The sequence below is a fragment of the Geotrypetes seraphini genome, chromosome 10, assembly GCF_902459505.1.
Source record: "Geotrypetes seraphini chromosome 10, aGeoSer1.1, whole genome shotgun sequence".
Classification (NCBI taxonomy): Eukaryota; Metazoa; Chordata; class Amphibia; order Gymnophiona; family Dermophiidae; genus Geotrypetes; species Geotrypetes seraphini.
The window spans coordinates 46,007,593-46,034,358 of record NC_047093.1 but is presented as its reverse complement, the minus strand read 5'-3'; the positions used below and the strand labels follow the sequence as shown (position 1 = coordinate 46,034,358).

The 26,766-nt window shown below is 45.1% G+C and overlaps 1 protein-coding gene across 2 annotated transcripts in view; it reads left to right on the top strand.

The window, feature by feature from the left end:
- Window positions 1-26,766, top strand: part of DNAH9 (dynein axonemal heavy chain 9) — a 366,622-nt gene that overhangs the window by 135,773 nt on the left and 204,083 nt on the right. For both annotated transcript variants that reach the window (XM_033960210.1, XM_033960209.1), the window contains exons 42-43: window positions 13,847-14,008; window positions 14,511-14,707. In XM_033960210.1, coding sequence (XP_033816101.1) covers window positions 13,847-14,008; window positions 14,511-14,707 — 359 coding nt within the window. The remainder of the gene's footprint in view (window positions 1-13,846; window positions 14,009-14,510; window positions 14,708-26,766) is intronic.

The following is a 26,766-nucleotide window of genomic DNA, read 5'->3' as shown; positions in this document are numbered from 1 at the left end:
TGGAAGCATAATCTAATTTTGTCTTATTATAACATCCCCAAAACAGCTGCTCTGATTTACTATAGACCACAATGAACCAAGCTGTTGCTAATGATAGATTAGAAGCAGTTGTATTTTATTCATCTGAATAGCCTTACTGGGTCAGACCAATGGTCCATCAAGCCTAGTAGCCCGTTTTCACGATGGCCAATCCAGGTCCCTAATACCTGGCCAAAACCCAAGGAGTAGCAACATTCCATGCTACCGATCCAGGGCAAGCAGTGGCTTCCCCCATGTCTTTCTCAATAACAGACTATGGACTTTTCCTCCAGGAAATTGTCCAAACCTTTCTTAAAACCTCTGGCAATGTGTTCCACAGCTCAATGCTGTTACCACAACCTCTGGCAATGCGTTCCAGAGCTTAACTATTCTCTGAGTGAAAAAATATTGCCTCCTATTGGTTTTAGAAGAACTTCCCTGTAACTTCATCGAATGTCCCCTAGTTTTTGTAATTTTTGACAGTGAAAAATTGATCCACTTGTACCCGTTCTACTCAAAGAACAGATGGATAAAGGAAAAAAAAAAAAAGTATGCCAGATTTGGGTTTCAGGGAACCTACTTTCATTATTCCTGCATTTAACCTTGCCATTAAGAAACAGAGGGGGCTGATACAGAGAGGTAAAGCAAGCAGAGGCACCCTGCTGATGAAATGTCTGTGTACAAGTTTCTGGACCATGAACAAAACTTCCCTTAAGACACCAGCAGACGGCATGTTAAAGTGAATGGCAATAAAGTATTTGCTGATCAATGCAGACAATGCTGACAATGCAGAGAAATACAGAGAAATGCACAGAAGACTTTAAGGGTCTGATTCTGTATAGGATGCGTGGTTTCAGCAGCCGCCTAAGCGGCTTTTGAGAATTGCACATGGGTGTCCTATACAGAATTGTGCCTGTCCTAATGGACAGATGCTTAACCCTGCCTAACCACCCTGATTCTCTAACCAGCGTCCATTTAGAGAATTGTGTTGCTGCTGAGCTGATTATGGGAAGGGAATCGCCCTGCTGCGATCAGCTAAATGGTAACGGCAGGAAACCCCTGAATACCCCACCCGCTACAGGGATGCCCACTTTCTCCTGATGTCATCCTTGAACCTTCACACACTGACACCACCCTTGAACCCCCATCCACTCCCTCCTGCTGGAGCCTACAAAATAACCCCCGGCAGGAGGGATGCCCAATCCCTCCTGCCGCTACCCCTGAAACAATCCCTGGCAGAAGGAATGCCCACTCCCTCCTGCCGGCACCGGGTTTTGAAAATCTTCCTGTCAAAATCGCGTTGGGAAGGGGCATGTGCGGACGCAACGCGGTGACGTCATTGCGTCGCATCCACACATGTGCGGATGCCATCTGGGAGGCGGGCTGGGGGCAGAACAGGGCGTGACACAGGCAGAATGGGGTGGAACTGGGCGGTCCTGGGGGTGTGGCCATGGATCTAGATTTTCCTTCGGTAAAATCTGGTAACCCTAAGCCAAAGCCAGTAGTTTAAGTTCAAAAACTGGCACAACATCTTCTCCACCAACCTTTGTATACAGTCCTGTGCCTGGCAAAAACAATTCTCATGGTAACTGTGTCAGAAGCCCCTGTTTACCTCAGCATTGCTGCTGAATCCTCAATAGCCTCACTAGCATTCATTCTAATGCAGTGTGTGGCAGTAGTATATCAAGGGCGGGGCAGTGAGGGTGGGAGTTGGTGGGAGCTGGAATGGTTGTGGGGCTGTGGCTGTCAGATCTACCAGCTCCCGCCCCTTCAGACATCAACTTTCTGTTCTGGAGTGGGGAACTGGCAAAACTGACAGAGCCGACAGCCACAGCCCCATACACCCTCTCACTACCTGGAGGAAGGGGGTGCTCCGGCTGGAGGAGGGTGTGCTCTGCCACGGGTTCTCGCCCTGCCAGGTATGCCACTGGTAAGCAACCATATTTTCCAAGTGGTTATAACATCCACACTCAATCTACAGTGTATCTCTACATTGCTTCTATCTCTGTGTTGCTTGGCACATACAACCTGTACTCAACCCTCATTATCCTAGTAGTTAGGCCCATGGTAGCATTCTGCATCGGCCCCGTATAATAAGCTGCCTCTGTGCTTCTGAAGCATTATACAGTATTTGAAAGCATTTTCAGACCTTACTTGGATTAAAGATGCTATTTGAATCTAATTTGCTGCTGCCAGCCATGGTGTCCTGCAGACCTCCCTTCAGTGGTTCCTTGTTTGATAGTCCCATAAATGCAGTTTACCAAGGATCATTCTTTATCAACAGCACAAATTAAGGCAACGATTCCTATACTGCTTTTGTATTGAGACAATTAACACTAGCCTGCTTTTAATAATGAGATGTGCCTGCCTGTTTCAACAATGGAATTGGCATAGGATTTGCAAGTGGATCTGAAGCATTGAGTTTCAGGATTAATGCTTAATGTAACACGATAAAGAGACAGCCCTCAGACAGCAAATCACAAGCGGCAGAAACAATTACTTGTTTGTATATAATTAGGAAGGAATTTGGAAGGAGGGTTAGAAGAAACAACACTTTTACAGCTGATTCCCACAGGAGTTCGTGTTTGCTTATGTTATGTGACAAGTGACTGCCCCTGTGAGCATGTGTTGCAGATGGAGAGTGTCTCTTTTATTGAAAGTATTAATGTCTGGCAAGACAGGCTGAAGGTAGTAGATGCATAACAAGGTTTCCAAAGGGCTCTGTCATTTTCTGAGCAAGTCTCTGTTTTCCTCTTAGGTTCTGGTGCTCAAAAGCATTTCTACTGACATGGAACCTCTCTTCCTGATGTTCAAAAGGGTTCTCCTTGGCTGCTTCTGATCCTCCTGGCAGCCACTGAAAGCCCTATTCAAATGCATTACAAGGAGCTCATTAGTATTCTAGTGAATTGTCCTTGTGATGCATGAAAGGAAACGCCCCCTCATTTCTAATGAGAATTTTTCCAGCGGTTCTGGAGCTGCCGGTAGCTGTAGTGCATGTGTTGTGCACTCACACAACATACATACTACAGCTGTACCCTCCCCAAAACAAAACAAACAAACAAAAAATTGCACAGCTGAGCAGGTAGCCCCTGCTCTCAATTCCAGCTCATCTTGATTCCAGCTCTGGAGCCACAATCAAGATGAGCTGGCAGGGAGAGCAGGGGCTGCTAGCTCAGCGGTGGACTTTTTTTTAATGGACACAGCTGTTGTGCATGTGTTGTACACTCGCCCATTAAAAAATGAAGTCCATAGCGGAGCCAGCAGTCACTGCTCTCCCTGCCGGCTCAGCTGATTGTGGCTTTGGACTGCGGCTAAATACTGTGATCTTCAAGAGGAAAATGGAGCTGAGAAAATGGATGGAGCAGTCAAGGATGAGAGGAAGAGGTGTGCCTAACAATGTGCTCTTCTGAGCAGGCGCTAGGCACAGTTCCTACCCCTTTTACTACTACTATTAATTATTTCTATAGTGCTACCAGACGCACGCAGTGCTGTATAGAGTCACAAAGAGTAAGAAAACAGTCCCCGCTTGAAAGAGCTTACAATCTAAACAGGCAAGACAGACAAACAAGATGACATGGATACAGTTAAAGAGAATGGTTAATCAACTGGCTGGGTTGGAGGGCAGAGGAGTAGGGTTAAGGATTGAAAGCTATATCAAAAAGGTGGGTTTTACTGAGGTTGCTTTGCACAAATAGTATGCATATAATTTGCATGCTATTGTACTGAGAATTGCCCGAAATACAATCGCTCTCAGCATGGTATTTAATATCGTGTTGTTGGAGCTTTAAGATCATGGCCTTAGTATACATTATATAGGAACATATAAAGATGAGTCCATCTGGACAAAGCCTTGGTGGGAGCACATGTGCTTATAGCACTGCAAATCTGTAAGAGCTAAGTAATCCTGAATTGTATAGCCTTGATGTTGCTTTAAGCATAGAATCTAATACTTTCCCTTTCCCTTCAATCTTCTACTTTACTTTCAGCTTGTAAAAAAAATAATAAAATAACCTCTCTTCCTTTACTTTCTTAGGAAGCTTGTTTCTTATCTGCTTGGTTTTCTGCTGAATTAAGGGCTTTGGTTCCACCCACCCCAGGGTTTGCTACTGATATATAGACAACCCAATAATCAAGAATAATTTACAGCCAATTCTCATACCAACCAATCAGGAAGACTTTTATTCAGTGAAATCTTTGTGATGCTTTAGTTCCAAGGCACACCATCTGGAGATTTAGGCCCTGATTCTGTATAGGACGCCCAGTAGAGGTGTCCTATACAGAATCGGTCCTACACTAAACCCCAATTCTGGTACAGACGCTGGTTAGAGAATCAGGTTAAATTAGACGTGGCCGCTATACTTATGGCAGCAAGGGATCTCTCTGCTGCAATATATATAGCGGCTGCGGTCGCGGCCGCCTGTCCCATCGCCGACAGGAGGATGCCCAATCCTCCTGCCGGAAAGCCCGACGATCCCCCCCCAAAAAAAACTAACCTCCCTCCCCCAACTAACCTTTACATGTTTGTTGGCTGGACGGGTCTTACTGCCGTCCAGCCGACGGGCCCGCCTCGTGGAAATGAGATGGACCCGCCCTTTCCCGGCCCATCCCCGCTAAATCTAAGGCCTGATTGACCCAGGCTCTAGAAGCCTGGACCAATCAGGCCTTAGGCATAGCGGGTTTGCCCATCCCCACTAATCCTAAGGCCTGATTGGGGGAGGGAGGGGTCGTCGGGTCATTGGGCTTTCCGGCAGGAGGATTGGGTATCCTCCTGCCGGCGATTACCAGTTTGGGGGGATGGGAGTTCCAGGGTGGTTCCGGCAGGAGGATTGGGCATCCTCCTGTCGGCGATGGGACAGGCGACCGCGGCCGCTATACTTATTGCAGCAGGGAGATCCCTTGCTGCCATAAGTATAGCGGCCGCATCTACTTACAATGTAGACCAGCATTTTGCTGGCCTACATTTTAAGCGTCTCTTCCTCTACTAGGGAGACGTGTAGGGCTGCCTAGGTTCGCCTAAGGCCCTTAGGCGAGCTTAGGCGTCTTGCGGGCCTCCCTAGGCTCCCGGAGGCGCCTTCAATATAGACGGCCTGCCTGGGGAGCATTTTTTTAAAAAACGTGCATCCCGATTGGCTGATTAGACAGCTGTAGGACTCCTACAGCTGCCTAAAATCGAGACGCACTTTGGAGAATCAGGGCCTTAGGGCCTGCCCCATCTGTCTCTAGCTTTCTAGTGTTAAGGAGGAGCTCTGTAAACTTAAGCAGGAATTGGATGCAATTAAAGCAGCTTCCATCACTCCACAGAATCATACCAATTTATCACCATTGCCTCAAAGAATAAAACAATCCAGGAATAAATGGATCATAGTATAGTCAGGTAGACTTTAACATGAGACACAGAAACATCTATCAAGTGGACAGAGTTTCTTTAGCTTGTCATCCAGATGTAGCCAGATACTTGGAGAAGGCGCTGTGGCTGCAACCTCCCATGTGGCAGCCTTTTTCAGCTTGGAACCTTAACATGGATTTTCTTAGCCTCCTGCTAAGGCTCCTGTATGAGCTTTTGCAGGAGGCTTCTCTGATGGATCTGACTGTAAAAACAGTTTTCCTAGTGGCCATCACATCGGCATGAAGAAACAGAGAAACATGATGGCAGATAGAGGCCAAATGGCCAATCTAGTCTGCCCATCCGCCGTAACCATTATCTCTTTCTCTCTCCGAGAGATACCACGTGCCTATCCCAGGCCCTTTTGGATTCAGACACAGTCTCTGTCTCCACCACCTCTTCTGGGAAACTGTTCCATGCATGAAGAGTCTCAAAATTACAGGTGCTCTTATGCAGAGAGACGTTCCTCAAGCTTAAGGAGGCCAGGGTTACTCTTCATACAGTTCCCTTGTTTTTTCCGAAGGTAATGTCGACCTTCCATGTTAATCAGGAAGTATGGCTTCCAGCATTCCAGGCAATGGGTTCAAAGAAAAGATGTTGGAGTTTCTGTATGTTTGGAGAGTTCATTGTTACTTAGAAGTGATGAATGAATTTCGTCGTTTGGATCTTTTTGTTTTAACAAACACTGGCAAGCGGAGAAAGACAGCCTAGCTCTAAGGTACCTATCTCCGGATGGATTTGTACATTGGCTGTGGTAAACAGCCACCAAAATCTTTGAGAGCTCACTCCACTAGAAGTGTAGCGGTTTCATGGGCGGAGTCCTGGGCAATAACGCTACATAGTCCACCCGCCATACTTTTAAGAAATTTTACAAAGTGGTCATGGCAGCACTTATGGACACCACTTTCGGGTGCTGCGCTGACCGCAGGTTCATCTATTAAATCCTAGATGCCAGGGACTACTATTGTCAAGGTTCCTGTACTCTTTGCATGATATACTGTTCCACCGTTTGGAAGACATACAGGTCAATGGTCACACTCTACGATGGTTCAGATCATGCCTGACTAATCACACATATTCAGTCAATTATTCCTCCACATTCTCTCGTTCTTATCCTATGAAATCTGGTGTTCCGCAGGGTTCTATTTTAGGCCCTAATCTCTTTATGTTTATGTTTTATTAACATTTTATATACCACTTAAGCATATTACAGATCTTAGCGGTTTACAATAAAATACAGGTACTTAGAACTTTCCTATCTGTCCCGAATGCTCACAATCTAGCTAAAGTACCTGAGTAAACAATTATTAAAATAGAAAAGATATAACAAAATTCCAAGAATTGTGAGGGAAAGGTACAATTCAAATAATAATAGTAAAAAAGATTAAAGAAATAAAAAGAATAAAATCAAAATATACAAATAAGTTTAAGAGATTGGAGATTGTGCAAAATAAATCCCAGTCTGGTGCTAAGTCCAATTATCACTCCGGTCCACATCTGCAAGGAAGTCCACAGAAAAGGGCATTGCAATAATCCAAATGAGGTACTGTAGAACAAAACATTGTATATTACATGTTGAACATTTTCTGCAGATAAAAGCTTACACAATCACAATACTACCCGAATCTTAAAAAAAAAAATACTATCCTCACTACTGAGGTAATATAGCAACCTTTGTGCAGAAACTGGGCCAGGAAGATCCTTGGTACTTTCTATCACTGTGTCAGTTGATTCCAATTGCCTTGCCTCTGACTCCTGTTAGTGTTCATTTGTGTTATGGGTTAATAAATGTACATTCTTCAGGGTGACATGAACTCTTTACAGCTGGGGAGACTGAATTAGTAACCATCTGTAGCACACTGTACGATGCATATGGAATGCTTTTTGCTGCTCCTGACAGCAATATTTTCAGCCTTTGCAGTAGCCACCTTGAACCTGCCAGAAGCTGGGACCACCTGCTGAAACATGTCCAATGTGTTTACTGTGACATGTGATGAGGATCTGGGGAAAAGTCTCTCACTGTAATAATTAACATATTCCACAATCTCTATGTCAAGTCTGAGTGACTTCCCAATAAACTATCACTCGAGGTTAGCTTTTAATGAAATGTTATCTAGTCAGTGGCAGCAGGGAGCTAGCCTTCCACCCTTTGTTACCACCTGCATTTAATTCCAGGTCTTTTTCAACTGCTGAGGCATTTGCAGGAAAAGACAGCAGAATGATCCAGCTCCTGGTGACAGCATTGACAGATGTAATTGCTGCTACCTTCAAACACGCCGACATTGTGATCAGGCATTAAAAACAACAATTATGATAATAATTATTTGAGTTTCACTGTCAGCACACACCATAGCCTAGAAGATAATTCAAATGATTAGGAAGATCTTTCTTGAATGAACTTGTGATTCAAATCTGATCAAGAAGAGCTTAAGTGACTTTGGGCTAGATTCACTAACCTGCCCGAATCGGAACAATCCGTGTCCGATTCGGGCAGGTCCGACAAATTCACTAACCTAAAATATGCAGATGGAAGTGATCGGAGGAACGCCCCCATCTGCCTGCACGGAGCGCGCATGCGCAGACCCGTCCAAGCCGTGACATTTTTTTTTTACTTTAAACTTTTGCGAGCCCGTGGGTTTAACCCGTTTCAGGTTAAAACCACGGGCTTGCATAGGCAGTTGGGGCAGGCATGTTCGGGGTCCGACTCTCCTGCTCCTATGCGGCGGTGGTGGCAGCCTCTTCCCTCCTTTTCTTCAGTGCGAGCCCGCGGGTTTATAGCTGGCGCTGCACTGCAACATGCAGCCCCGCTTTAAAACCACGGGCTTGCATTGTGGGGAAGGGCGGAAGAGAGCAGGAGAGTCGGGGTGAGCAGGCAGGAGAGATCGGGGCAGGCAGGCAGGGGGGTTCGAGTTTGGGGCAGGCAGGCAGGCGCGTTTGGGGCTGCAGGAGATGGGGCTGACAAGTTAGAAAGCAGGGCGGCAGAAGGCACCTGGCTCGTGACTTTTTTTTTTCATTTATTCACAACCATGAAGCCAAAGCTGACTGTCCTTGAATGGTGACATTGTGAATCCCTGTGCTTTTTCTGATACAGTGTTTTATGCTAGTTATCAGAGTACTGATGGTTTTCAATTATAGGCTGCAAGTCAGGATATTTTATAATTGTTTACAAGGAGCAGTGTATCGTAAACTGTGCCGCGGCACACCAGTTTACCTTCTGATGTTTCTGGTGTGCCGCGATACACTGGCGAGTAGGAGAGTCGTCCATGCCGGCTACCTGCCTACAGGATGTGCCTCTTGTAGCGAGAGGCACGCCCTGTAGAAAGTCAGCTGGCGTGAACGACTCTCCTCCTGGCCAGCGTCTCTCTTCTCCCTGCACCTCCCGGATCCCTGTAATGGCAGGGTCACAGCAAGACGGGCCTCTGCGCATGCGTGGACATTGACGCGATGATGTCATGCATGTGCGTGACATCATCGTGCTGACTTCCGGGTGCCTTTCAGCCAGGGCACTGTATTTAGTGTGCCGCCGGCCGGAAAAGTTTGCAGGACACTGACATAGAAACACAGCATGTCCTTGCCTTAGAGAGCAAACTTAAAGAGGCTGATGCAGAAAGCTACCATGAAGAAGAAGCATGGAGTTAATAAGCCTTCTGCAATCACCTTACTGGCCATATATTGCAGAAGGGGTTCACTGAAACAATTAACTTTCATAATGGACATGGTCATACACTATATTAAAATGAATGGTAATGAGGCCATTAGGTGTTCCTCCACAATGCACAAAAATAAACTTAGGATTTCAATGGAAGCACAGTGTAAGAATATTATGGCCAGGCCCAGGGTAGTATAGAAAGGCTACTTGATAGAATTTAATGTCAGTTTTGGAGATCTAAATGCCTTATTTTTATTTTTTTCAAACAGATCAGTGCCTGGAACTTTAAAAAAAGCAGAATGGAAGATAATAGCCCTGTGTTCATGTGTTTAAACTAAAACGAAAGTGCCAACACAGATCTGCACATGAACCGAAATATTGTTCTATACATAAACATCAACCTTGCAAAAATTTAATGTGCAAGAAATTTTTGTGACGCTAATATTTATGCACAGAACTACATTCTAGATGTGTGTTGGCAGTTTTGCTTTCTTCAGACGTGCACAGTGAAGGTCTACTTACCGCAAAACTGTTGCACTCAATTGCCTGACAGACTTCCTCCAATTACTGTACAAGTTCCACATGCTTGAAGTAGTGGCCTTAGCCTTATGTGGATTAGGGCCCATTGAAAATTTGTATTCCATTAGTGTGGCTGGCAGTGATCCCCTAGCACTGCTCGTCAAAGATCTCCTTCCCGCCCTAATGAACCTATACCTGTACAGAACCTGTACCTTGTACAGTAAGCGGCATCATCCCTGAGCAGCTTCTGCCAGTTACTAGCGACCAGCTCCCCTGCTCCTCCTCATTGTGCACACTCAGTTTATAAACAGCACAGATGCATGAAACAGCATGTACAGAGGCCAGCAGAAGCACAAGGACACTGCTTCTCACTGTGCAAGATATGTTTTAATTCGGTGGGAAGGCAACCTTTGGCTGGTGGAACTTGGGGATCCTTGCCAGCCCAGGTATTTATTTTGGTCGGGGTGGGAAGGGGAGGCAGAGAAATATTTTAAAAATTTCTTATCGTTGAGGGGTGGAGATGAAATTTTGAGCCCACCAACTTTGGTCACCTAAATTGGCCTACTGGCTAAGCTACTAGCTTGAAGTTTACATCTCATTAACTTACTTCTTCTCTGTGGTATATTTTATCACTAATTTCATCCGTGCACAGCTTTAGAATGTCTTTATTTGTTAGCCTCTGAGTAGATACCAAATTTATATTTTTATTTATTTATTTTTCTGTTAATATAGCATCTACAAGCCTGAAAGCTATTGTAGTGCTATACATTCAGGTACAGTAGAAACCATTATGTCCCTGGGGAGTTCTTGATCTGTAAATTTATAAATTGCCCTTTATGTGAGAACTCAAAGAATAGGGTCAATAATCAAAATATTTAAGGGACAATTCTATAAAGGTTGCACAGACTGCAAGGGGATCCCCAAAATGTAGGCAGAGCACTTTCTGAAATAGGGGAAGCCACAAAATAGGATTCACAATAACAGATTTGACTCACTGGGCATTGGGAGCCCTTACAAATAGAAATATGGAAAATGATAGCAGATAGAGACCATACAGCCTACAGTCTGCACATCTATATCAATTACTAAGCTTTACAATCCCTTCAGAGATCCTCTGTGCTTGTCCCATTTTTTTACCATCCTCCTCTCCACCACCACCATTTTGAGGTTGTTCATGTATCCACACTCTTCCTCAAATAATATACCCCTCTTTTACTAAGCCACAGTAGAGGTTTCTACCATGTCCGGGAGCACTAAATGCTCTGATACTCATAGAATTTCTATGAGCATCAAAGCAGTGTCGGAGCATTTAGCACTCCAGGCCATGGTAGAAACCTAAGGTGACCATACGTCCTGTTTTGAACAGGACTGTCCCGTTTTTAGATCCCCTGTCCCATTGTACTGTGCGCGGGGACAACGGGACAGGCGATTGCTTCTCCTCCCTCCCTGCCGCGCCAAAGCAAGCCTCCCTCCTTCCCTCCCTCCAGCGCCTGATTCAACCTCCCCCCGCCCCCGGTCTGCCGCTTCTGGTAATGTTGAAACATCTAAACTTGCTAAACAGCCTCATACTACTTGTGTACTAGGTTTGGAGTAGAGGTCTGCATGGGAACGGGGATCGCGGGAATCCCCCCTAACCCACGGGACTCCCACGGGGACCCCCCTCTGGCCCACGGGACTCCCACGGGGACCCCCCTCTAGCCAACGGGACTCCCACGGGGATGGAAGGCTTTGGAAGCAGGGTTTGTCCATATAATATAATTGACATGTCAGCCTTAGTAAAAGAGGGGGTTTTTAAGTTAATTACCTGAACAGAAAACAAAAAAAGGGTTCCACCAAAGAGATTCCACAAGGAAAACAGCAGCGCAAACACAAAAGAAACTGTGGAATTGATGATCCTGTCAGAAGTAATTGTTGCTTTTTATGGGGACGGGCGGGGATGGAGATAATTCCTTGTGGGAACGGGTGGGGACGGAGAGGATCCTGATGGGGACGGGTGGGGACGGAGAGGATCCTGATGGGGATGGGTGGGATTTTTGTTCCTGTGCAACTCTCTAGTTTGGAGTAGAGCAAGTATGAGCATAAAAATTTATATGAATAGTAGCGATATTCAGCTACTAAACAAATACCGCCTGATATTCAAAATGATTTAACCAGCAGGCAGTGGTGTAGTGAGGGTAGGAGGTGCCCCACTCCCATGCCCTCCTCTCTACCCCCCCCCCCCCGCTCCTTCCACACCAATCCCCCATGCCCTCCTCTCTGCCCCCGATCCTTTTGCACCATACTTGTGTCTTCCCTTCCCCCTCCTGTACCTCTTAAAATCTTTGACAGTACGAGCAACTTCTCCAGCCTGCTGCTTGCACTGGCTTTCCCTCTGACATCAGATTTCAGAGGGAGCCAGGCCGGCGTGAGCAGCGGGCTAGAGTAGTTGCTCGCACTGGTGAAAATCTTAAAGAGGTACAGGAAGTGGGGAAGGGAGGACTTGATTGTTGCATGGAGGGGCGGAAAGGTGCCAGTATCCCCACCAAGACAGTGCCCGGAGCAGTTCACCCCCTACTTACTACGCCATTGCCGGTTGGTAATGGCCAATGACCAGCTTAATTAGAGAAAAAAACAGCTATCCTCAAATATTCTTCATGAGATAATCAGTTATGTCCACTGAATATTCACTAATCACTAGCTAGCTATCTCAGGGGCATTTTGAGGGCAGGTCAAAAGTTTTTTGAAAAAGCCTTCAATTCATAACCTTACTCCTCACTGCTCACCACCCTAGCCTGCAGTTTAACCATCCCGCCTAACTGTATCCCCCCACCCTGGTATCCTGTTTATCTGTCTTTGTCTGTTGAGATTGTAAAGTCTTTCGAACAAGTACCGACTCCTTCATGACTCTACACAGTGATGCACACGCCTAATAGTGCTCTAGAAATAATAGTAATAATCAAAGTTATGCTCCAATATTCAGCATTGACTGGGCAAGGTTAGTACATAGCTAGGACCACATAAATAGCTGTCCTATCTGTAAGCGCTAGCCAATGTCTGATTAGTGCTGAATTTCAGCAAAACCAGGCGTGCGCTAGCTGGCCAACAAAACCACGTATAATCAATGCCGCTCGCAGGAAATGGCTCATCATTGAATATCCAGGATCAGTGCTGGTGGCAGGTAATTACTGTGCTGCCAGTTGAAAATTACCCAGATAGAGCTGGGTATCTAAACACAAATATCCAGATAACTCCAAGAAGTCGTATGAATATGTGCACTGACCAGGAGTCTGCAAATATTCAGCAGCCCTATCCAGATAATACCGCTGAACATCCTTACAGAGCAGCTCAATGCTAACTGGAGAGTGCGTGGACAATTTGGAGAGAGAGTTTGGTTGAATGTAGAAGTTCTATGATTAGCATGTGGGGTATGGGAGGATTTTTGTTGGGAAAGATAATGCAATGCCCGAACCGAAGCTTGTGCATTATTTTTGTGAAGGCAGGATACATTGCATTTGTGATTTATGTGCTTGTTCATACAAAATAAAGGAAAAAGCTGTTCTGTGGCCATTTCCTCTCCCACTTGCCTGTTGGCCTGATTAAAAATGGCTGCCATCTCTCTCCCTCCATTCAGAGGTATATTTGCTTAGCTCCTCTAACTAGAAGCTGAGTTGTCAAATTCAGGATGTGCAGAAATGATGTACAAAATGCCAAGGGCCTGTTTTACAAAGCCGTGCGGCAACAGCCCCGAAGTCCTTTAAATCTCTACGGGCTTCGGGGCCGTTACTGCGCTGCAGCCACTAGCGTGACTTTGTAAAACAAGCCCCGAGTCTTTTATGAAAGTCAATAAAGCGTTGTTGTCCAAAAAATGGTTCACTTTAGGTTTGAGACCTGGACCCGACATGATCCGTGCTTCGAAAAACACTTCTTCCTCAGGGGTCCTGTTGTGAAATACAATGAGATTTGACTATGACATTTTGTACAAAATTTCTGCAGTCTCCTTTGGTTCTTGTTGCTCGACAATTACTGCAGACTTGTTGGGTTTCTCTTTGCTCTAAATTCAGGATGTGCACAATTTCCTGAGCATTTTATAAAAGGTTCACTGAATGCATATTTCATATTTACACTTGAACAACATTGTATTCATAAGAAAAAAAATGCACATATGTTTCTGGTGTCAGGAGAAATTTTTTTTTCAGGTTGGGTGAAAACATTGTTGAATGGAAGCATGCTGTGATTTGCCCAGGATCAAGGGCCTTCTATTTGTAGTGTAACCATGTGCTCAATGTGCTTTCTTATAGGGTATTCTCTTCTCAACCCTTGACTGTCTGAAGACACCTCAAGATCTTATGAAGCTATATCTTCATGAGTCAAACCGTGTATATCGAGACAAAATGGTTGATGAAAAAGACTTTGACACATTTGATAAAATGCAGATGGAAATGGTGAAAAAATTCTATGATGTACGTATTACTTTTTATTTCTATAACTTAGATTAGTGATGGGGCACCCAAGAATTATCCTAGGGCATGAAATGAAGTTGCAAGGAAGGAACACAACCTCAATGAACCCTACATTGTATTCTATAGCCTTGGCTCAGCCACCGAGTTGGAACAGCATGCTAAGAACTAAAAAAGCCTGGATTCATAACTTGTTTCTCCCACTGATACTCTTGAGTAGAAGGACTATTATGGCATTTGAAATTATCCATGTAGACTCTGATTCTATAAAGGCTGCCTAAAGTTAGGTAACTATATCAGCACCGATTATATAAACCTTAAGTGCCCATTATAGAATCATTCTTAGTGTTGTATAAGCGTTCTTAGGCAGGGCTTAGCATCCTAACATTTAGGCGTCCGCAATTAATGCCAAGGTTTACTATGCCTAAAGTTAAGCACTGATATCAGAGCCTTAACGGGGAGGCTGGCGCTGATGTCTCATGAAATTTGCTGTTTTTGCTATTAGGATATTGAGGAGACCTTAGAACAGATCCAGAAGATGAACATGTATTGCCACTTTGCTGATGGAGTTGGTGAGCCTAAATATATGCCTGTGCAGAATTGGGAGTCACTTAGCAAGATCCTTGGGGAAACCTTGGACAACCACAATGAGGTCAATGCTGCAATGAATTTGGTCTTGTTTGAGGATGCAATGTGCCATATGTAAGTATATTTTTCATGCTGTCTCCCTTCTTTCATTTTTACCTTTAACAAAAACCTTAATGCTCTCTGTTTACTTTATTAATTTTTTGATGACTATTTGAGAATAAGCTGCCCAGTGCAGGATATAAACAGATGAAGAGCTAATAACAAAAATCAGTAAATCAGCATAAGCGTGATAATGTACAATTATAAAAGCTAAATAGAGCTTAAAGGCACACAGTATTTATAAATATTCTCGGAATAAGGCAAAAGAATAAAAAATTGAAAAACTTAAAACATTGCTTATTCAACATAATTAAAACAAATCTTATTATTATCAAAGAATATCTATTACTTGATACTTACAAGGATTTCAGAGGTGACACAGAACCATGTCATTCGAGTAAAAATTCACCATGTCTCTTTACTAGTCCAAGTACTTTAAAAAAAAAAAAAATCTTTATTGATTTTCAAACTTTGACAGTGCAATACAATTAATTCAACATAAAATACTGCATAAAACGCACTATTACGTAACTACACAAGTAATATATAAAACAACCATTTTCTCCCACCCTCCTCCCAATTATTAATACAATAAGACATATGATGTGATTACAATATTATAATTAAGTAATTTTATTCCTCAAAATATATTTCCCTCACCCCACCCACCCACCCTGGATGTGTAAGGAAATTTAAGAAAAAGGAGAGATACATGATCCTTATTGCGAGGAAACAAATGTAGTCAATGGACTTCACACTTTATTAAATGAACTACTAAACCCCATACATTCCTCATTCATTCTCTCATATTTATATGTGGTACACATATTTGCCCACCAAAATGTGTAACTTATTCTGTTGCAGTTATGTGTGACCATTTGGATAGCTATTCCCGTCATGATCAAGAAAAGATGGCTTTACTTGAGCTGATTGATAGATTTGGGAAATTTTCAGGATATAAGATAAATTGGAGTAAATAAGAGGTTCATCCTTTAAATGTTCACTGTCCAAAGGATTATTAGTCCAAGTACTTTTTATCTGTATAGTACTCCCTATATTCGCAGGGGTTACATTCTCAGAGTGACCACAAATGTTAAAAAAACCCACGAATATCGGGTGAGTACTGTAATTAGCACTCCCCCCTTCTCCTCCTCTCTTACTCCGGCCCTGCCCTCTCACCGGCACCAGACAGCTTTCAAAGATACTACACTTCTCCCTCCGGATTCATGGGGGATAGGGGCAGAGCCGGACCGCGAATGGTGAAATACCGCGAATATCTTCTGGTCCGGCTCTGACCCACCCCCACCTCCCTCCTGCCTTCCCCCAGCATCCCGGCCTTACCTGGTGGTCTAGCGGGCTTTTGGGGCAGGAGCGATCTTCCTACGCTCCTGTCCTGTGCAGATCGCCAATAGGAAATGGCTGCAGTGAGTTCCCGTAGTCTCTCGAGAAATGGTGGGCCTTTTCCTTCCTGGTATATCCTGGGATACTGAGGGAGGAGCCTAAGGCCCCGATTGTCTCTGACACCTAAGGCCCTCCCAGGAGCAAGGGCTTAGGTGTCTGAGCCAAACGGGGTATTAGGACTCTCTCTGAAAATCGCAGGATGCACTGGGAAGGGGAAGGTCCACCATTTTGCAGTGGCGGCCTGTGGAGCAGGAGGGATTGGGCATCTCTCCTACTGTCATCACATTACAAGGTACTGGAGAGGTTCAGGGGTGTGTGGGAGTGGCGTGGGGACATCCTGTGGCAGGAGGGAGTGGACATCCCTGCTGCTGCTATTTTTTTTTTTTTTCAATGACGGAAAGCAGAGAAGGGGAGGAGACAGTTTGTGGTTCTTGGCATTGGGGGGACATCTAGTGGCAGGAAGGAATGAGCATCACTCCTGCCAATTTTGGCTGGCATGGGGGTTTTTCATGGTGCCAGGAAGGAGTGGGTATCCCTCCTATCTCTCTGGATGCGTCACTGTCATGGGGATGGCTGTCATCATCGGGGGGGGGGGGGGGGGTGGTTGGGGATCCATGGTTATCATGGGAAGGTGGCAGCTCGTCATCAGGAGAAGGGTGCTGCTCAGCTCACATTTTTTTTTTATGGGGCAGATATTGTGCTTGTGCAACACATGCACAGCATCTGTGCCCATTAAAAAAAGGTATGGTTTGTTATATTAATTTCAGGGCTGAACTATGGGTAGGACAGGTAAGCTGTGCATTGGGAAGCCATGTTAGAGCATCAGTCGCTCTGCTAGTTTACATGGCATTTCAATATTAATGACCTTATTTGCATGGCCAGATCGGAGAATGAGTGATCGTGTACAAAACCACACGGTGAGCCATTTTGTACATTGGGTCAGCAAATCCGATCGTCACCAAACCAGTCAAAACCAGTTTAGCGACAGTCATTAGACGATCACTGACTTTAATGCATCTGGGCCCTTATTCACCAAAACATATCAAAATAAATAAGTTTTAAGAGAACAGCTTAGTTCTGAATGGAGTAACATTTCAAAAGGAGGAGACAACATAGAAGAAATGCTGTGTAGTTTCTAAGTGTGTGTGTGACACAGGGGGAATTTGTAGACAATGTTTTGCTAATAGAATGGGGCACCCAGTACGAAATATAGGGAATGATCAAAGAAGATAGATAGAGTGGAATACCATCATAAAAAGCTTTGTGAGCCAAGGCCAGGATTTTGAACTGGATAGGGAGCCAATGATGTTGGAAAACTATTAGAGTGTATTGTTGGCTGAGATTGAATACCTGTGATCAAGTGGATATGAGCATGATTATGGATTCATGTTTTATAAGAGTTTGAAGAGCCCAGGGTGGAGGGGCGATCGTGGCATCCTGCTGCGATTGTTGCAGGGGGGGGGGTGTATTCTATAACCGGTGTTGTTTTTGACAGATGCCGGTTATAGAATTCAGCTTTTAGGTGAAGGACTGGCCCCTCCTTCGCCTAAAAGGTCTTGTTTTGGGCGTTTGGAACTTAGGCTATTTTTTGGTTGATAATGTGTTGTAAGTTTAGACAAAGTGGTGGTCTGGGCATTTAAACAGCTGAACGTAGAGGTAGGCCATTCTAAAAAAAAAAAAAAAAACCCTCATTTTGGATGGGGTTTTTTTTTTGAGAATGGACATTTTCCCTGCTGCTACTTTCAGCGTTTAGGGCCTTAGGCCAAAAGGGGACTTAGACTTTTTTTTATTATGCCCCTCTATTTGTATAATCAATCCAGGAATTTGTCCAAACGTTTTTTAAAAATCCAGGTTCACTACCTGCTTTAACCACATTGTCTGGCGACGAGTTCTGAAAAGCTTGAATGAAAAAAAAATATTTTTCCCATCTGCTTTAAATCTACTACTATATAACTTCTGGTGTGTTCCCTAGTTTTTGTACATTTTGAAAGCCTAAACAATCAATTTGCAATTACTCATTGCATTCCACTCAGGATTTTGTTGACCTCTGTCATATTCCCCCTCGATCTGTTTCTTCTCCAAGCTGAAGAGCCTTGATATTTATATTGTTTCAATAAAGATATAACAGTTAACAAATCCTCCTCAAGCCCCAATTTTCTCCAAGAACATTCTGCAGCACATACAGTTCTCTTCTGCTGTAAATCAGAATTAAACCATGAAGTAGTACTTAACTTTTTTGCCTTTAGTTTTTCAGTGGAACTACTTGATCCAATGAATGTGTCAACGAACCATTCCATTTGTCAAGCGTAGTTTCACGGTTATCAAACTGTATTGATTGCAAAAAAATGAAGCCAGACATCTTTAAGAGACTGAACATCACAAGATCCCTTCAGTGAAATATTAAGTTCTTTTTAGGTTGTCACAATACTGATCCCTTTATAATAACAACAAGACTAACACCAAAATGGTCAATCCAAAGAATAGTTTCAAAAGTGATAGGTGATATAAAACCATTTTGCTGATTTTTTTTTTCCCCCCCAACAAAAATCAGATCCAAAATATTAACATCCACGTGAGTAGACTGATTAATATATTGCACCAAACCTAAGGTGTTGATAGTTCCTAAAAAAAAGTCAGCATAGGCAGGAGAGATAGCATCCTGATTTACATGAATATTAAAATTTCAAGAACAATAACATTATTAAGAACAATTCTTAATGAAAGCAATATTTTAGTGTGGTGGCGGAAGCCAAAAAAGCAAACAAGATGCTAGAAATTATTCAAAAAGGGAAGGTTAACAAGACTAAAGATATTATAATGCCTCTATATTGCTCCATGATGCGACCTCACCTGGAGTATTGCGTTCAATTCTGGTCTCCTTATCTCAAGAAAGATATAGCGGCACTAGAAAAGGTTCAAAGAAGAGCAACCAAGATGATAAAGGGGATGGAACTCCTCTCATATGAGGAAAGACAAAAAGGTTAGGGCTCTTCAGCTGAGGTGAGATATGACTGAAGTCTACAAAATCCTGAGTGGAGTAGAATGGGTACAAGTGGATCAATTTTCACTCTGTCAAAAATGACAAAGACTTGGGGATATGCAATGAAATTGCAGGGAAATACTTTTAAAACCAATAGGAGGAAATATTTTTTCACTCAGAGAATAGTTAAGTTCCGGAACATGTTGCCAGAGGTTGTGATAAAATTGGATAGTGTATCTGGTTTTAAGAAAGGTTTGGGCAAATTTCTGGAGGAAAAGTTCATTCTGTTATGAAGACATGGGGGAAGCCTCTGCTTGCCCTGGATCGGTAGCATGGAATGTTGCTACTCTTTGGGTTTTGGCTAGGTACTAGTGACCTGGATTGGCCACCGTGAGAACGGGCTATTAGACTTGATGGATCATTGGTCTGACTAGTAAGGCTATTCTTATGTTCTGAACTTCCGAAAAGGGAATTACAAAGGGATGAGACTCATGGTGGGGAAGAAGATTAAGAAGAGGATAAGCACTGTAAAAATGCTAGAGCAAGCTTGGTCCCTTTTTAAGGACACAGTGACCGAGGCGCAAAATCTATATATACTGCGTATAAACAAGGGATCCAAGAGGAAAAAGAACAAGAAACTGGCATGGCTCACTGTAGCGGTGAAGGAAGCAATCAGAGACAAGAAGACTTAGTTTAAGGAATGGAAAAGGTCAAAAATGGACAAAAACTGGAAAAAGCATAAACAACATAAAAGCAGGTGCCATAAGGCGGTAAGGGGGGCCAAAAGAGACTACGAGGAAAAAATAGCCAAGTAGGCAAAAAACTTCAAGCCATTCTTTTGATATATTAATGGGAAATGACCCGTTAAGGAAGCGGTGGGGCCATTGGATGACCATGGAATAAAGGGAGTGCTAAAGGAGGACAAAGCCATCGCCAAAAAACTGAACACATTTTTTGCGTCTTTATTTACTGAAGAGGATATACCGTATTTTCACGCAAATAACGCGCACCCATATAAAACGCGCACACGGGTATAGCGCGCAGAAATCACGATGATATGTACAAAAACTTTGGTATACCGCGCTCACGGGTATACCGCGCATGCTGCCCGACGCTCCTTTCGCCCGCCCTGACTTTCCGTGCGCTGTCCCGACTCTCCGTTCACCCCCCCTGACTTCCGTGCACTGTCCCCCCTTGAAGGTCTGTCCCCATCCTGAAAGCCTGATGCCCCCCCCCCGACGTCCGATACATCTCTCCCCCCGAAGGACCGCCGACTCCCCAACAATATTGGGCCAGGAGGGAGCCCAAATCCTCCTGGCCACGGCGACCCCCTAACCCCACCCCGCACTACATTACGGGCAGGAGGGATCCCAGGCCCTCCTGCCCTCGACGCAAACCCCCCTCCCCCCCAACGACCGCCCCCCCCAAGAACCTCCGACCGCCCCCCCAGCCGACCCGCGACCCCCCTGGCGACCCCCACAACCCCCCCACCCCCCTTCCCCGTACCTTTGGTAGTTGGCCGGACAGACGGGAGCCAAACCCGCCTGTCCGGCAGGCAGCCAACGAAGGAATGAGGCCAGATTGGCCCATCCATCCTAAAGCTCCGCCTACTGGTGGGGCCTAAGGCGCGTGGGCCAATCAGAATAGGCCCTGGAGCCTTAGGTCCCACCTGGGGGCGCGGCCTGAGGCACATGGTCGGGTTGGGCCCATGTGCCTCAGGCCGCGCCCCCAGGTGGGACCTAAGGCTCCAGGGCCTATTCTGATTGGCCCACGCGCCTTAGGCCCCACCAGTAGGCGGAGCTTTAGGATGGATGGGCCAATCCGGCCTCATTCCTTCGTTGGCTGCCTGCCGGACAGGCGGGTTTGGCTCCCGTCTGTCCGGCCAACTACCAAAGGTACGGGGAAGGGGGGTGGGGGGGTCGTGGGGGTCGCCAGGGGGGTCGCGGGTCGGCTGGGGGGGCGGTCGGAGGTTCTTGGGGGGGCGGTCGTCGGGGGGGAGGGGGGTTTGCGTCGAGGGCAGGAGGGCCTGGGATCCCTCCTGCCCGTAATGTAGTGCGGGGTGGGGTTAGGGGGTCGCCGTGGCCAGGAGGGTTTGGGCTCCCTTCTGGCCCGATATTGTCGGGAAGTCGGCGGTCCTTCGGGGTGGGGGTGCGAGTGGTCCTGCCGGGGGGGGGATGTATCGGACGTCGGGGAGTCGGCCGGGCAAGAGGGCTTGGGCTCCCTCTTGCTCCGATCGTGGATGCGGGTGCGGGTGGGAGCGCGTGCGAGCAGTCATTCGGGGTGGGGGTGCGAGCGGTCCTGCTGGGGGGGGTGAATCGGGCGTCGGGCGGGGTGGGAACTATGTTTTAAAACTTTTGTATACCGCGCTCACGCATATAACACGCGAGGGGTATGCGCGGTAGGTAAAAACGCGTATAACGCGCGCGTTATATGCGTGAAAATACGGTACACAACATACTGGAAGCCGACAGACTATAGGCAGGAAACAAAGATGGGAAACTGACAGGGTTGACGGTCAGTCTAGAAGAGGTATGCAAGCAGATTGATAGGCTTAAAAATGATAAATCCCTGAGACCGGATGGCATCCATCCGAGGGTAATCAAGGAACTGAAAAGGGCTATAGCTGAACTGCTTCAACTAATAGTCGATGAAATCAGGAAGGATTCCGGAAGACTGGAAAGTGGTGAATGTTATGCCGATCTTCAAGAAAGATTCAAGGGGAGATCCGGGAAACTACAGACCGGTGAGTCTGACCTCAGTACCAGGAAAGATGGTAGAGGCGCTGATAAAGGACCGCATCATTGATCACCTTGACAGACACAATCTGATGAGGACCAGCCAGCACGGCTTCAGCAAAGGAAGATCTTGCTTGATGAACTTGCTGCACTTCTTTGAGGGAGTAAACAGGCAGATAGACAAGGGTGACCCGATCAACATCGTATATCTAGATTTTCAGAAGGCATTCGACAAGGTTCTGCATGAACAACTACTTCAAAAAAATTGCAAGTCATGGAATCGAGGGTGAAATACGTGGATTAAAAACTGGCTGGCGGATAGAAAAGAGAGAGTGGGGGTAAATGGACAATATTCGGACTGGAAAAGCATCACGAGTGGAGTTCAGTGCTTGGACCCATGTTCTTCACATATTTATAAATGACCTGGAAATTGGTACTACGAGTGAGGTGATTAAATTTGCAGACGATACGAAGTTATTCAGAGTAGTGAAGACACAGGAGGATTGCGAAGATCTGTAATGGGACATAAACATGCTCAAGAAATGGGCTGCGACATGGCAAATGAGTTTTAACGTGTTTAAGTGTAAGGTGATGCATGTCGGTATCAAAAATCTTATACACAAAAACAGGATGTCTGGTGCAGTATTTGGAGAGACCCCCCAAGAAAGGGACTTGGGAGTACTGGTCGACAAGTCAATGAAGCCATCCGCACAATGCGCAGTGGCGTGAGAAAGGGTGAACAGAATGCTAGGAATAATAAAGAAGGGGATCACGAATAGATCGGAGAAGGTTATCATGCCGCTGTACCAGGCCATGGTACGCCCTCACCTGGAATACTACATCCAGCACTGGTCACTGTACATGAAGAAGGACACAGTACTACTCGAAAGAGTCCAGAGAAGAGTGACTAAAATGGTTAAGGGTCTGGAGGAGTTGCCATACAGTGAAAGATTAGAGAAACTGGAACTCGTCTCCCTTGAAAAGAGGAGACTGAGACGGGACATGATCAAAACATTCAAGATACTGAAGGGAATAGACTTAGTAGATAAAGACAGGTTGTTTACCCTCTCCAAGGTAGAGAGAACGAGAGGTCACTCTCTAAAGTTAAAATGGGATAGATTCCGTACAAACATAAGGAAGTTCTTCTTCATCCAGAGAGTGGTAGAAAACTGGAATGCTCTTCTGGAGGCTGTTATAGGGGAAAACACCCTCCAGGGATTCAAGGCAAAGTTAGCCAAGTTCCTGCTCAACCAGAACGTATGCAGGTAAGGCTAGTCTCAGTTAGGGCACTGGTCTTTGACCTAAGGGCCGCCGCATGAGCAGACTGCTGGGCACAATGGACCACTGGTCTGACCCAGCAGCGTCAATTCTTATGTTCTTAACTCTCTTGGGGGGGGACAATATACCAAATGTAATGATAATGAAGATGTGGCTAAACAATCATTTCTAATCTTGTGTCACTTAATGGATGAAAATTTAATTTGCCATTTAGACCCCCAGTCTTCCAGTCTTGCAATGTCCTTCTGCAGTTTCTCAGAATCCACATGCAATTTAATAACTTTGAATAGATTTGAGACACCTCAAATTTGATCACCTCGCTTGTCATCCCTATTTCTAGATTATTTATAAGAATGTTGGGAAACACTTGTCCAGTACAGAATCCTTTGGCATTCCACTATTCACTTTTCTTCCATTGAGAAAAGTCTCTGTTTAACCCTATCCTCTGTTGTTGTTTTTTAAAATCTTTTAATCAGTTCCCAATCCATAACAGAAAATTGCCTCCTTTCCAGTAGCATAGCCAGAATTGAATGGACTTTGCATGGAAAATTTGAGATGGGGCCCCTATATAACACCATCACTTAAGAACATAAGAACATAAGTAGTCGCCTCCGCCGGGGCAGACCAGCGGTCCATCCCGCCCAGCGGTCCGCTCATGCGGCGGCCCATCAGGCATATTGCCTGAGCAGCGGTCCCTGACTAATTTTATACCTACCTCTACACTTATCTCTAAACCTTCCACTGCTCTTATCTGTACCCCTCAATCCCTTTGTCCCCCAGGAACCTATCCAAGTCTTCCTTGAAACCCTTTACTGTGCTATTTCCTATCACGGCCTCCGGAAGGGTGTTCCATGTGTCCACCACCCTCTGTGTGAAAAAGAATTTCCTTGCGTTTGTTCTAAACCTGTCCCCCTTCAATTTCATCGAGTGTCCCCTTGTTCTTGTGGTTTCTTTTAAATTGAAAAATCTGTCCTTGTCAACCTTTTCGATGCCCCTCAGGATCTTCCAAGGTAGAGGAGACAAAGTGAGGGGGGAGAGGAGATGCACATTTCCTAAAGCTACCATCCATCTTAAGGGAGTAGTTTTACTATCCCAAATATAACCAATATATCATATCACATATAACAATAATTCAGGATTCATTCCTTTCTTCTCAAATCTCTTATGGACTTCAGCGATGTCACTCAAGGCTCAAATGTCTCCCATAGCCCTAAGATTTACACACCCTCTTTATCATCAGTCCACTCAACTTCTTACCACCCTTTTTGTAAAAAAAGTATTTCCTTAGATTACTCCTGAGCCTATCACCTCTTAACTTCATCCTATGCCTTCTCATTCCAGAGCTTCCTTTCAAATGATAGAGACTTGCCTCATGCACTAAATTATTTGTATAGTTGCATTTTGTTGTGCTGCACTAACAAAAACCAGTATCAAGGCCGTTTACAAAGACAGTTTAAAAACAAACCAATGAAATTGGGACAATAAACAATGTTTATTTGTATTTATATACTGCTCTTGGTTATAATATCAGCAAAATGCTGGCCTACATTGTAAGTAGATGCGGCCGCTATACTTATCGCGGCAAGGGATCTCTCTGCCGCTATAAGTATAGCAGGCCGCGGCCCCCTGACCAGGAGGGTGGCCAAACCCTCTGCCCGAAGACGCACCCCCCCGCCCCCGACACTACCGACCGCCCCCCCTGACACTACCGACCGCCCCCCCCCCCCCGACATTACCGATCTCCCCCGCCAATATCGATAGCTGGCAGGAGGGTGCCTTAGGCATAGCGGGTCCACCCATCCCCACTTAATCTAAGGCCTGATTGGCCAAACAGACCTTAGACTTAATCAGAGAGATCCCTTGCCGCGATAAGTGTAGCGGGCCGTGTCTAATCTAACCCGTTTCTCTAACCCGCGTCTGTAACATGGACGCCGGTTACAGAATCGGGGTTTAGTTTAAGCCGATTCTGAATAGGACGCCTCTCCCGGGCGTCCTATTCAGAATCAGGGCCTAGGTGTCTTGCGGGCCTCGTCTTCAATATAGGTGGCCTGCCTGGGGAGCATTTTTTTAAAAAAACGTGCATCCCGATTGGCTGATTAGACAGCTGTAGGACGCCTACAGCTGCCTAAAATCGGGACGTACTTTTAGAGAATCAGGCCCTTTACCTATTAATTTCTAGAACAAATCTAAAGTAAGGCCTGGAAATCTGCCAAATATTAAAAAAGAGTAATGGAAGTAAAACTCAAATTTCTCAATTCGTCCTCTTTTTTTTTTTTTCTGAAGCCATGTGGTAACCCTAAGTTCAGCAGTGGTTTGAGTTTAGCGGTACTCAGCAGATTCATCCTACAGATGTTTTCATGAGATGTGTTTTGAGAGTTCTCTTTTTCAGATGTGACCAAACTGAATGTCAGTACTTGGCCCCTGATACAGCCATTCATGCCGAAACACGTCCCATGTCGGGTCATTCAATAAAGAGAATTCTATCGACCCATTCTGTAAGGCCCTTGGTGCTTTTTCTTCCATGCACTATTTTGTAGGTGGTAAGAGCTCACATGCATGTAGTAATGTGCCTGCGCTGATTCACATTTGTCATGTCCTCCTCTCTGCCCCAAGACATACCTCCTCCAAGAAAAATTCAGGAATTTTTTTAGCATGTGGTTTGTGTGTGCACATTGAAATTTTACCACAGGACACCTTAGGGCAGGGGTAGGGAACTCCGGTCCTCGAGAGCCGTATTCCAGTTGGGATTTCAGGATTTCCCCAATGAATATGCATTGAAAGCAGTGCATGCAAATAGATCTCATGCATATTCATTGGGGAAATCCTGAAAACCCGACTGGAATACGGCTCTCAAGGACCGGAGTTCCCTACCTCTGCCTTAGAGTGTCTTGCAGTAAGCCCTTGTAAGCTGCAGTAAGCACATACTAGCGTTTACCACAGCTTAGTAAAATAATCCCTAATTATTTATTACACTTAAGGAAACTAAGGGCTGACATGCTTATTCATATAGAATCTTTTTGCTGAATAAGTATCTCAGTGAGAAAAGGCTCATTTCAATGATTTATTCATTAAGAGTATCTCCCGCTGAGTATCCTGGTCACTTGCTGTGTCGTGCCAATATTTATTGGCTGACTAGCTAAGTTGAGCAGCCAGAGAGACCCACCTGAATAGCATAAGAATAGCCTTACTGGGCCAAACCAATGGTCCATCAAGCCCAGTAGCCCGTTCTCACGGTGGCCAATCCAGGTCACTAGTACCTGGCCAAAACCCAAGGTGTAGCAATATTCCATGCTACCGATACAAGGCAAGCAGTGGCTTCCCCTGGGTCTATCTTTGGCCGCTATAACTTATCTGGTCAGCCAATGAATATCGGCTCGGCTGGCTACGTCAAATGTGGCTTAACCTAGACTGGAAATTCAGTTCTGGTCGCTGGATATAGACACAACATCGAATTATCAGGTTCACTGATGACTGCGGGAGGTAATTGGGTTGCCTCCCATGGTCTGAAAATCGGGCTTATATGCCTAGCTGTGCTTCTTTGGTTTCTTCTATTTCCTATATCTATCTGGGCTTCTGTACATGCTCTAACTCCAACCCTGATGACACTTATTTGATGGAATCACCATTTTATTTAGCTTTTGCTCACATCTTTTCAGTAGCAGCTCAAGGTGAGTTACAAT